General features: G+C 39.9%; 1 protein-coding gene across 7 annotated transcripts in view; it reads right to left on the bottom strand.

Moving 5' to 3' along the window:
• The window catches only part of FARP2 (FERM, ARH/RhoGEF and pleckstrin domain protein 2), an 81,514-nt gene that overhangs the window by 23,367 nt on the left and 45,473 nt on the right, over positions 1–12,674 (bottom strand). For all 7 annotated transcript variants that reach the window (XM_080410384.1, XM_080410380.1, XM_080410381.1 and 4 more), the window contains exons 12-13: positions 12,084–12,141; positions 11,132–11,372 (exon numbers count right to left, since the gene is read on the bottom strand). In XM_080410384.1, coding sequence (XP_080266510.1) covers positions 11,132–11,372; positions 12,084–12,141 — 299 coding nt within the window. The remainder of the gene's footprint in view (positions 1–11,131; positions 11,373–12,083; positions 12,142–12,674) is intronic.

Raw genomic sequence — 12,674 nt, forward strand, 5'->3', positions numbered from 1 at the left:
CGCGACAGGACACCCTGCAGCTGCAGTTTGTCTTGCCAGGATGAAAGCAGTAAAGAATTCAGGAAGGACCCCTTACAGCAGCAACTTGTAATAGGTTGTGAACGTAAATAGCAAATTCTGCAGAGGGACTTTCTGAGGTTAATGTGACTTCTGAAATTTGTCTTTTCTAGAAGGGACTATAAAATGACTGCTGCTCAGGTTAGCTTTTTTGCTAACATTTAACTGTTTGATATAAACCCAATATGATGGCATATCTTGACAGATGACATTACAAGCATGTACTTAAATTTTCATTCTCATAATCCAACAGTATTTCTCCACTAGAGCAGCAAGGGCGGAGCTCCCAGTCAAGCAAGTAAGATGTATGACGATTCTCTATTCTCCTGGGGAAGGATGGTAAAGGAAGAATCCATGCAACAACTGGAGCAGCTGTTGCTGCTGCCAACAGCTGTTCAGTGCAGAAAACTCCTAAACAGGTAGAAATATTGGTGCGAAGATCAAAATGCATGAATGATTTCTTCTGATGTGAAACCCTGGTGCGCTGAGGTCTTCCCTGCCCCGCAGGCAGCATCCTCTTCCAGGTATATTAAAAGGGACCATTCTTTGAGAGGGGCATTCCCATGTTTCAGCATTCCGCAGGAAGTGGAAATTTGTTCTCTATGTGTAAGTCATTACGCAAACATTCTGAACTGGGAAGCCTTGCTGTAAGCAGGAGTCAGAGTTTCCATGCAGCAACGTGGGTACTCAACGATGTAAACCAGACACGACTGCATTCTGTACACAACAAATTCCTGCTTTACCATCACAAATGCACTTAACTCAATGCAACATCAAAAAAATGTGTCAGTTCGGTGTAATATTCCACACAAAGATCTTTAAGAATACTAATACTACTCAGTTAATCACACTACGTAGTTATAACCATGCATCCTTAAGCAAACAAAACCACAGTTTCATAAAAAGACTGGCATACACATAACAAGGGGAAAAAATAAGCTTAACAGTAGAACATTGCAAAAGCACTGTAGTTTGCACGAACACTGGACTTCAGTGAGGATGCTAGTCTTATCTTTCACAGCTACTGCATAATATTGTGAAACACTTTTATTATTTATTATGCTGCCTCTTCTTTTGTCCAGGTGCAAAAATGCAAAAGCCTCTATCTGATATATAAAACTATGACTTAATTCAAATGTTTGTCCACTGTTTTTTACCCAGTGTATTTTTACTTCAGTGTATTCAGATGTGAATGTTCGTACTCAAATTGAAAAAGACATCTGTTCAGAATACTACACAAAATCGGTCATGAGAAGTTCATTACGGAATTACAGAACAGCCTTTAAGCCAGCTGCTGTAACCATGACCTTACCTTGTATTTTTTTCAAGAGTACTTGAATCCCATCCCTCTCACTGACATCATGGTTAACATACAATTGTTTTCTTTTTTTCCCCCTCGATACACCTGTTTAGCACCCAATATCCAAAATCCATTCTTATTTGCCTTGCTAATAGAAATACAGCGGAGATCATCTCTAACCTGTTAGGCATTTCACAGGGAACACGTTTCTTTAACCCTTGCAAACTTCAGAGATGCGGGTAGCAAAGAAAAATTTCAGAAAACTATCACCTGAGGTCAATCAACAATGCCAGAAAAAGCAAGGAAGAAAACACACAGCAGCCAGGTTTTAAATCTGACTTGTAATTTACTGTATTAGCGTAAACCATTTTTGCCCCACAGCAGGGCGAGGAGGAGGAGACATGCCAGACAGATGAAACCACCTTCCCGATCAAGCTTTGAGAGTAAAAAGAAACTGATACATGAAAAATTACGACTATTTTCTGCAAAATGGAATAAAAATGAGTACAAGGAGAACCACCTACTAGATTACTTTTTTAATCATAACACTGGTTTTTATGTGAATCTTCAGAGGCCTCTAAATTTCTGTTGTCTGAAACCACTCATGTGATACCTTCACTCTAATAAACTACTAGATGTCCATACATATATTAAGACCTTTGTGTGTGTGTGGTTATAAACCAAGGTAAATTGAACCATACTCATAAAACAGTTAAGGAAGAAGATACTTCATGCCTTTGAACTCTCACAAAAGGGAAGGGGGAGGGGGGACTTAAAATTGTGCATTTGAGTGTCAATTGCAGCTTTAATTTTAAAAGCTGTCTGGGAACTGACATGCTAAACCCAAACTCATTTTCCTGTGTGCCTTCAGACGCATGTCAGCTGACATTCAGAAAAAACTACTGCCTTTCCCCCACCATCCCCTTGCCAGTACTGTATACCTTTAGAAGTGCAAAGCAAAATCCTGTTTCTTTTGCAAAAATTCTGGTCTGCAGGAAACATTCAGCTCCAGCAGGAACAGGTCCAGGTCCGAGGCAGAATATGGACTAAAAAAAAATAAATCACTGCGGCAATGGTGACGCTAACTGAAGAGATGAGAGTCTCATTTTCAGATCTGAAATATCAAATCTAGGATCTGTCACACATTACTAAGATCACTGGCTATCTGCTGTTTCAGAAAAAAAGAGAAGCTTACAGCTCTGTGGGCTTTCCTCTCAGATTAATATAATTTTTAAATGGTAAAAGCTCCCACTAAGGGGCTACAGCAGTTTATCAGAATACAGGTTTTGCTAATTATATTAATATGGACTTCATTTGCTTTACACCGAAACAACAGGTGTAATAAGATAATAAGCTTTTGGCATCACTTCTCAGTTATTTTTTTCAGAGGATATTTCCACTCTTCAATCTAAATTCAATCTCTACACAGAAAGCCAGATATTAAGTGCAAAGCTTCACAAAAATAAAACGCAAGTACTGGTTCTGTAAGCTTTATGCTTGAATGCTTAAAGCCATTCAAAGACAGACAACAAAAATAGTATCTTGATAACGATAATAAGCATTATTGGATGTACCAAAAGCTATGTGAGATTCAAATGTTAGCAATTTGACTCCTTATTAGAAGGGAGTGCCTCTTGCATTTCCTGGTTGATTCCCTTTAAAGAGCAACTTTATTATCATTATTATTACTACTACTTCCAACAGATGAGATTCTTCTCATTCTAAAGCCCTGCAGCAGCTGACCAAAAGATGACAGGAGCCTGCTCAGAGCCCCTTCCTGCACAGTGCCCTGCTGAACCCATCACATGCATAGACCAAATTATTATTTCTAGAGTGAAAATGTTCTGCAGGCTAACGCACACCTGAAATCCTGATTATCCCTTATCTTCCTTATTTCAAAATATCACAACTAAAACATTTTCTCCTGCCAATCTTCCATTTCAAATAATGACAGATAGTTGAGAGACAGAGAATCTCGGGGAAAAAAATACTTATCTAAGAACCTGAAGCAATTATCTAAGAGACTTCAAATTCAAAGATCTCTTATATCCTCAAATGAGTACAGATCACATTAAAGCATGTTTATAGCACTTAGCACACGCCCCAGTGAAGCCCTATGTACCTGTGCAGTTAACACCCACACGTGATACTGTAGGAGAGTCCTAAGCTTTGGTCCTGGTTTTAGTTACATCCAGGATCTGACACTGTCATCCTTCTTTTGCAGTCTTCCTTGCCTTATAAAGGCTATGCTATTTGCAGGCAAAAATAGTATGTATCTGTTGTTATAGACTGCAGATTGTAAACTTTTATACTGTCATGGCATTAAACAGAAATCTCTTTATGCTGCATTGACAGCTTTGATCTGTCTGTGCTCAAACTACGACTTTACACAAACCACTCTTCAGGACTGTTGAAACGAATGGGCAGGGTGTTTCAATCTAAACCGCTTATTTACATCAGGTACGTATTTTCCTGAAGTCTATATAAAATTGGTTTAACTTTGTAACAAAACCAATTAAAGTCAATCAAATTCAACCCCTGTAATAAAGAGATAAAACGTGCTATGTTCTAAAATCTCTTGATATTCAAAAGTCAGTCAATACTGCCCAATAATTCCTCCTTACTGCAAAGCGAAGTTTTTTGGAGTGGGTGCTTTCATTGTTTTATAACTCAACAAACATAAGACGGAGAAAATTGTTTTAAAAAAGTCAATTCAAACTAGCCCAGAAACTTGTTGTTTACTTATGCAGGTACTACTGACTTTTTTTAAGCAAATGTTTACATGATTCAGAGGATTTACCCATTAATTTCTCACAGACTCCTGAAGGAGAACTTTCAACCTAGAAAACATGCAATTGCCTCCATACCCTGTATCTTCAACAAAGCACAGGCTTCTAACAAAAACAAATATACAGGAGCGAGTTCGAGGGACATACCCAATTTTAAAAAAAAGGCTCCACAAGAAATGTAATTCCTAGCCCCATTTGCATGCCAAGCATAAGATACAAAAACCCCCACACCATCACATCCCAGTACTTGCCCCAGCTGTGCTCTACTTTCAACAAAGGGGTACAGGAAGAAATCTGCCTGGAGAAATCCAGTAATAAAACTCTAAGATGCCTTGGCTAGGAGAACAAATATTTATTCTATTTCAAACACAAGGGTAATGAAAAATAAAGCTAAAAAGCCCACGTTGTCATTTATATCAAAGTTTTCCTTATTTTATTGCATAAACAATTAAAATTATGAAAACAGTACAAATCTGTATGTTCATAACCGGCAATCTGAACAGAAACAAAGATATTAAAAATCCCAACATAAAATTTGATAAAACATTCACTGTATAAAAGATAAAGTTCAAGAGATCAATTAAGAAAATCCAGCCCTCTGTTTACTTAACATAATTTTTTCCTGAAAAAAAGTAGCACCTATTTAACTGGGGAGACACCCTAACCAAGGCACGCACAGCCCTGTATGTATTGATAAATGGGCATTTTGTGTTTCTTACCACTCCGCAGGGCTGTTGCAAGGTGCACTCTCTGCTACCGTCTGAGCCTTGTGTGTTCAAGCAACAGCAGAATATTGTGACTTCACAAAATTTACAGCAACACCTTCCCACAACCCAGGTTCAACTAACCGTGCTCCAAATTTGAAACCTGCAAAGCTACAGCTCACCTGGTGGACTAATCCTACAACAGCCCATGAGCAGATAATAAATTAAGTGGATTATATGATGTTTGGAACTGTAAAGTCTCCCCGTATTCATATAGAGAATGTATATGTATACCCATACATATACACACAGAATTTGTGACAAGTATGATGTAAAATTACTAAAAACTAAAGGAACATAATCAAAATTGTATCGTATGCTCATTCATTCAATCAATACCAGATAATTATGCCTTAGGGCTTTTTGTAAAATGACAATAATGGGAATGACTTACCGACAGGTTTGCACCAAAAAGCATAAAATTATAATGACTTTTATTAGTGTCTCCATTAAATCTTACCTTTATCAAGACCTACAACTAAACAAAAACTATCACCACCACCCCCCCCAAAAAAAAACCAACAACACCAAACCAAAACCAAGCCACCAACCAAAAAAAAAAAAAAATCTCTTAAAATCACCTATGACCACAACGCAAATATAAGGAGATTAATACTTGATATTATCCAGCAACTCTGATATTCACTGGAAATTAAAGTGAAAGTTGAGAGCAGATCAATATAGCGCCCTATTCCATCTTAAGACAAAATATGGTAAGTCTTGGGAAATATACAGCACATATTACTTTAATAATGAATGAGTACTTTAAAATTACAGAGTCTATACTCAATAGATAACACAGGCTAGTAAAGTCTACCAAAGTTTAACTGGGTGGTGGATAGGTCAGAGAATATTCTGTGACCCATGTTTTGTGCAAATTAAAACTTCCACTAACTGCAATACACAAAGATCAAAAATGTTCCATTGTAGTGCTTTACATTTAATAAATGTGTTTAAGCAAAAATAAGTTTTAAGTATACACAGAGGACTACAGGTGCAGATTAAATTGCCCACTCAAGACACACATTTCTTAGTGTCTTTTAGTCGCACTGCAACATGCAAGTTAAGTACCACAAGAGAGCTAAAGCCATCAGCCTAACTCATTCTGAAAAGTGACTAATATTGACATGCTTTCTATGGCTGCATGTATTTGCTAAAATAAGAAAACAGAGAATCTGAAGGATGGAGAACAGCCCTAAGTCACTGAGGAGCAGGAACAATGGCTCTGGCACGCTCCCTTTGCTGAGCTGTCACTGCAACAGCTGATGGACGGACATACAGTCTGGTGCAGGAGAACAAGCCTGGAAACCCCAGTGGTTCTCCATACTGGAAAAACTCAGCACTAAAATGTGTTTGTCAACTAGAAATGTAAGTACCTATACATGCCTGCCCACCCCCCCACCCCCCCAGTCTCCCTCAGATGGGGGGCAGAAAGCAAATGTGAAAGAACGTACCTGCAGAAATGAGAGTGTCGGGGGGAGGAGAGGACAATCACTCACTTGGCACAATTAAGTGAAGGCATGCACCTAGGCTTTCACCTGCTCCTAGCACAGCTCCTCCTCAAATGCTCTCTTCTCAAGGCGAGCATGCACAGGACACTCAACAAAGACCTTCTGATTTTTCCTGTGTAACCTCCCCACTTGTTGATGCCATGCAACTCCCACAGCAGTTTTCACTGCTCGGGCTCTGCCAGGGTCCCAGCTCTCTCTATCAGGTGGCTGGCACCAACTCCACACCTGCCAGTGTACTACTTGCCTTCTTGAAAAGAAAACTTGTGTGCTCAGGAAAAAAAAAAAAAAACAGAAATCAGTACCAGGAACTAAGTTTTAATAATATCAACATGGCAAAAAGAAAACAAAGCAAACCACAAGAAGTAACACTGAAAGCTTAGCAGCATCGCTGCCACTTGGGCCATTAACCACACTGCAGGACGTTCACCAGTTCCCTTACACTAGCCAAAGACAAACAATACGGACAAAGAACAGAAAGTCCTTCCTTTTCTCACCTTCTCAGGTGGCAGCAGAAGACAGCTGGGGAGAAAAGGATGCCTGGCATGGCGCCGCTGCACTAAAATAACTCACAACTGGTCATTGCAAAGCACTGAGCCACCCTGTTCCCTTGAAGGCAGGCTGTTCTCTCTCCACCTCTACTTGAAAGTGAATCTGAACTTATCCCTCTGGAAGAAATTAGGAAGAACCTTTTCCCACAGCTGTCTTGCTATAATAAAACCTCTACTTGGGAAGTAAATTTTCCCCTCTTTTGTGCCTATCCGGGAAACGAGTAAAACAACAGAGCTAAGCCTGCAACTATATCCTCAGAAGCTGTACAGCTTTGAAAATCAGAAAAGCCGAGGAAGAAACCACAATATGCTATCAGTTAGGAACAGCAAGGGTCTAACTCGCAGGCAGCAGCACTGAATGCTCACACAGCCTGCAGGTACGCCTCGGTGTGCAGTCCAAGCCCGGGATACTGGCTTGTGTTGACCAGCATCGCCTTTGCACAAACATCCCAAAAGCAGGTATAGAGAGCGGTCAGATGGCATGAAAGATCAGTGATGCTGGTGACATTTGGAACTAAAACCTTCATCTGAACAGCTCCAAACCCAGGTCAAAGCTCCCCTCACCCCATCCTCGCCTGTGGATCCAGGTTGCTCTAAGCTAAATGACCAAGATGCTAGCCACTCCCATTCCCTTAGAAAACAAAAGGGGCATTACATTAAGAATCTTACTACTTTTCAGAAAAAAAAAAATCCCTGAGATTTAAAACTGCCAATAAAAGATCTGCACAGTTGCAAAACACAAGAAAAACACCGAAGATACCCTTCCAAATTAACTGCAGTGCAAGCAAATGTATTGGCAGGCCTTCTCTCAGGACTACCAAGTGTGTTTAATTGAAAATACAGGAAGCTTTTTCCTAAGATCTCTTGAAAACCTAGGGAATTTAATTGGATTTATTCCCATATTAAGCAGTTCTAACACATTTGGAGAGAATGCCTGCAACTGAGGCACAGAGCATGAAATGGAGGCAAACACAGTTATATGTAAACAGCGAAATCCTGATTCTTTTTTTAAAAAAAAAAATCGAAGAAATTAACAGCCTTTCTCTAAATCTTTATCTACATTTTGTCCCTGACTACCACCTGTAAGAGACTTTGCAGACAGTTCCATCTTTTTTGTTTTTCTTTTTCAAGTTACATAATGTAGTTAGTTGTGGGAAGGAAATCGGACAAACCACCTAAAAACATACTTAAAGGCACCAGCTGGGGACACAACTGAAGACCTCCTCCAAGGGCCTATTTAGAAATGTCACATTACCCATCCATCACATCATCTCCACAGGTATGAATAAGGTCACACAATGAGCCAGAGCACACATTCAACAGAAGGGAAAAATAAAAACCAACCCCAAACAAAACTGTATAGCACTTGCAAACAAAAAAAGAGCAATCATACTGCTGCACGTTCCTATAGGTCCAAACTAACACTTCGTTATAAATGTGCTTTGATTTTCTGTGCCACTGACAAAGGCAACAGGTTTCTCATGGAACAACAGGGATTCCACTCAAACACAGTAACCACAACACAAAAGCAAGTGCTGGAAATAATCATACCTTGGCAAAAACTCAGCTGGAAGAAATGGGTGACTAAAGGAGGTTTCATCTCTTTGTGTCCTACCATACATTGTGAAGAAATCCCTGGAAGTTTTAGTTATCGGAACTTTAAGAAATAACAGTATTTTTTAAACGTTTGAATAAAGAATGAAGGTCTTTTAATGATGTAACAAGACCACATTTAAGTAAACTGATATAACAACATCAAGCATGAAGTTCTGCTTGTAACTGTAAGCTGCTTATTTTGGAGGCGTCAATTGTATTAGCACTCTCTGCAAAGGACTGAAAACCGGGCCACAGGGAACCCCAAAACCAAATGGCTGAAGGAGATGATGCCTTCCATCACAAGGTTTTGGTCAGGTATTAACACACCTCACATTCTTGCTTGCACGAAGTAGAATACTTAAAAAAAATGCTATTACGAGCTGAAGCTCAGAATCTGACCCCCTCAATCCATCAGACCGGCAGACAGGAAGGATGTTTCACAACTTTTACTGTTTCACCTCAATAAATGTTGCTAAATTATATGTGATCAGTTCAGTAACTGTCTTCAATTTACGCTTTCAAACTTACAGATCAAGCCTCACATCAATGTCACCTAAAAAAAAAAGATTTATAAAAGCCTATGGTATTCACTCCTCCTAACATCTCAATTTCTCAGAAAGACTACGGTATTTTTCTGAACATAGCCCATATTTTCAAGAAAAAGTTAAAGCCATCACTGGGTTTACCACTACCTGTCTTCCACAGAAAAAGAACACTTTTATGAATTCATTTGTAAGCATTTTTATGCAGAGTGATTAAAGAAAAAGGTGAGACAAAACGTAATGGAGATTAAGTGCTTTTGTAGTCTATGCATATCTCTGCAAACTGCTGTGAAGCAAAGGGTACTTGTTTGTTGCTGGACTGCTGAAAGCACTTTGAAGTTAGAAAATACAATGATTGTCTTCACAAGAAGTTTTGGTGACTGCTATTTTGATTGTGTACACATCCCCCATTTTAAACTACCACGTAGGCTATTTATTCTTCGAAGTATACCACAGATGTGTTGCATAGGTTGACATTTTAAAACCTTCCTTCATAGTTGAAGATTGTCCATTTTTTTGATCGTTGAAAAAAACCCACCAACAAAATGAGGACTGTTACTGCAGGGCAGGAAAACAGCTGATTTACTGGATGCAGCTGCTTGTTAGCAAGCATGTGCAAAAGTGACTGTTGCATTTGGGTGTTGACTGAACAGCATACTCTATCAGGCTCTTAGAGACACATTATAGCCAAAGAAATCCTTCAATATACTGTAATTTGTGATGTCTGCATGAGCCAGCTGATGATAATTCCTCTGAAAGCAGTGGTTTTCCCTAAATGCAGTATTTTGCAGTTGTAGTCTATTATAACACATTCTGGATGCAGCGTGATGCACATAATGCAGCACCAAAGCTAGGATGCTTTGAAGGAAACTGAAGAGGTACATGAAATATTTTTTTTTAAAAAATCAACTACATTATGTAATTTAAAATCCAGCCAATGTATTAGGGTTTTCTGGCTAAAAGTGACTGATATCACACCCTTTTGGCTTCTAAGCCTGAACAGCAGAGCGAACCACCGCAAAAATCATGAATCAATCAGTTGACGTGTGACTTCTCTGTCCAGTCTTCCTGTGTGAGATTTTTTAAATTATTCTGAAAGTCAAAAGCAACATTATCACCGGTGGCTTGAGCAAAAGGGTTACTAAAGAAAAGGTTTACATCCAGTGGTGCAGCCGTTTCAGAGTCCCAGGAGTCTGTGTCTGTGCTGCTGGAGTCTTCCGTGGTGGTAGGTGGGTAACTCAGCTGTTCCAGCTGGTCAATAATGTCTGTGAACTGAAAGGCTGAGCTGGACTCAGAGCGGACTGAGTAGGCAGGGAAGTTCACCATGGAACTGGCCTCTGAATGGTTCGCGGAGCTGTATGCGTGCAGGGAGGACGTACCGTTCAGTGGCAAATTATTGAGGGAGCTGCTCTCAGAGCGGTTGTTAATGAGTGAACTCGTTTCAGAAGGGCTCAGGAGGCTTTGCATTCTGCTTGCTTGGGCCTTCACCTCAAACAGCTCCGAGGTATCAGATGGTCTCTCATTGCCATTGAAATCACTCCCTTCTTCAAATTCAAATTCATCTTCCATATTCATATCTACTGCTTCAGTTGAGTACCTGTCAGGACTTGACTGAGAAGAGACTGTATTTTGCTGAAGGGCATCTGTAGTTAAGCCAGGAGACTCTGACACGTGCTTAGAAAAATCAGAGCCCTTTAACTCTAAACCACTGTACACATAGGAAAATGCCTCAGAGCCCCCAGCAAAAAAGGAAATTTCTGCTGGGTCATCGTCAATAAATTCCTCTGAAACCTGTAACTGTGAGTTTGCCAATGTGAAAAGAGGGGCACCCCGACTGCCGTACTGATGCTCTCGTTCAGCAACAAAACCACCTGTGGTAAAGTCATCCTCATCATTGTCATTTTTATAAACAGCAACCCTGCACTCCTTACTCCTCCTCTCTACATCTAGATCTAGACTGCAACCACTCTCAACAACAGGACAAGCAGGGGTACAGTTTCCTGCAACACTACCAAACCCAACACCTTGGAGCATGGGAGATCCAGGCTGCTGCATCAGTTTCCTCCCTGCTTCTTCTGCTGGCACTGCAGTGTTTTTTTCTGGATTCCTTGTGTATGGCGCTCGGGGGTCCACAGAGGAAGGGCTGGTTTCTGCAAAGATGGGCAGGATGGGAGTAGGAATGGCCGATGAGTGAACTGAGTGGAAGGGGGCAGCTGCTGAGGCAGGAGACCCTGGGGTTCTCAAGCCCTCAGTGAATGGGACACTCTAAGAGAAAAAAAAAGTAAAAACACAAGAGATAAAAAGATTTTTATAATACATAAAAACAAATGCAATATCTAGTTCCTGATGCAGAAGGAATAGGTGCTTCAAAAGACCTCACTTTACAGTAAATAAAACACTGTATACATAAATCGATCCAGCAGCCCCGGTCAGAGGCAAGATCTTTTTTGTTGATTTCTGGTAACTGGATAGAAAACTAAATCCATGTATTTTATAGCTTCTGCTGAAAAGGCATCCCCGATGGAAAGTAACACAAAACAATGACAGTGAAATCCTGTGATGCTTCCTTAACCTCCCACGCAAAGCAAGTGTATTCAGTGAAACACTTGTTTCTTGCCACTGATTGTAGGAGGCATATATACAATAAACTCAAGACTTCCACAGAAAGCAGTCAGACAGCATCTGAAGACAAACTAATACTCTGAAATAGTAACATACTAGAAAGTACGACATTTTCTTTTCAGTTCGGCTGAACTCTGAAAAGGAAAACACTACTCACTTTACACTCCATTGGCTACAACTATCAAAACTGATAGCAGGCACAGAAAGAATTAAAAATGTGCATCAGGTACAAAGGTCAAACAGTGAAAGCAATACCGGACAAACAGTTGACTTGGATCACCTTTCTTTCACTGTCATCTCAGAAAGCTGTTTGTCAGCCTCCCTGACTGCGATAGAGGGGGCCGCAGAACTGACCTGCTTTGGCATGTCTGTGTTCGAAGCACGAGTGGACGCTCTGACTTTGCTGTGCCTCCTGCAGAACAGAGAGCATTCTGTGAGGATCCAAGACACGAATCAGACTTCTCCCTTCCCCATTCAGCTATTTCCATTCTCGTAGCCAGCAGAAACATCTCAAGCTGTATTTTATCATGTTTTGCTAATAACTAGTTCAAGATTTAAAGTCACAAGAGTTGTAAATTAAACAACAGAGAAGTAAGAAATGTACAGAAAACAGAATAAAACAAGATCCAGATGATTCATACCACTGAAGCATTCAAGAGCAACTTGGGGCAGAAGACTAGACTAAATAGCACGCCTAGTTTACCTTCTTCCTTTGTCATCAATATAAACATCTACAAACAAATGGCCTCAAAAACAGAATGAGTTAATCTGTAACAATTTTACGAACAACTTACAATTCAGTCAACCATGTAATTTATGGCATATAAAATTCTACATGTTACTCCCAAAAAGCCTCCTGCATCACACTTGTGGCTAGACTCATTCTATGTCAATGATTTACTAGAAAAATCAATCTTCCATATAGAAAAGGAGCTCAACTGGAGT

This window comes from Falco punctatus (assembly GCF_963210335.1).
Source record: "Falco punctatus genome assembly, chromosome: 13".
Classification (NCBI taxonomy): Eukaryota; Metazoa; Chordata; class Aves; order Falconiformes; family Falconidae; genus Falco; species Falco punctatus.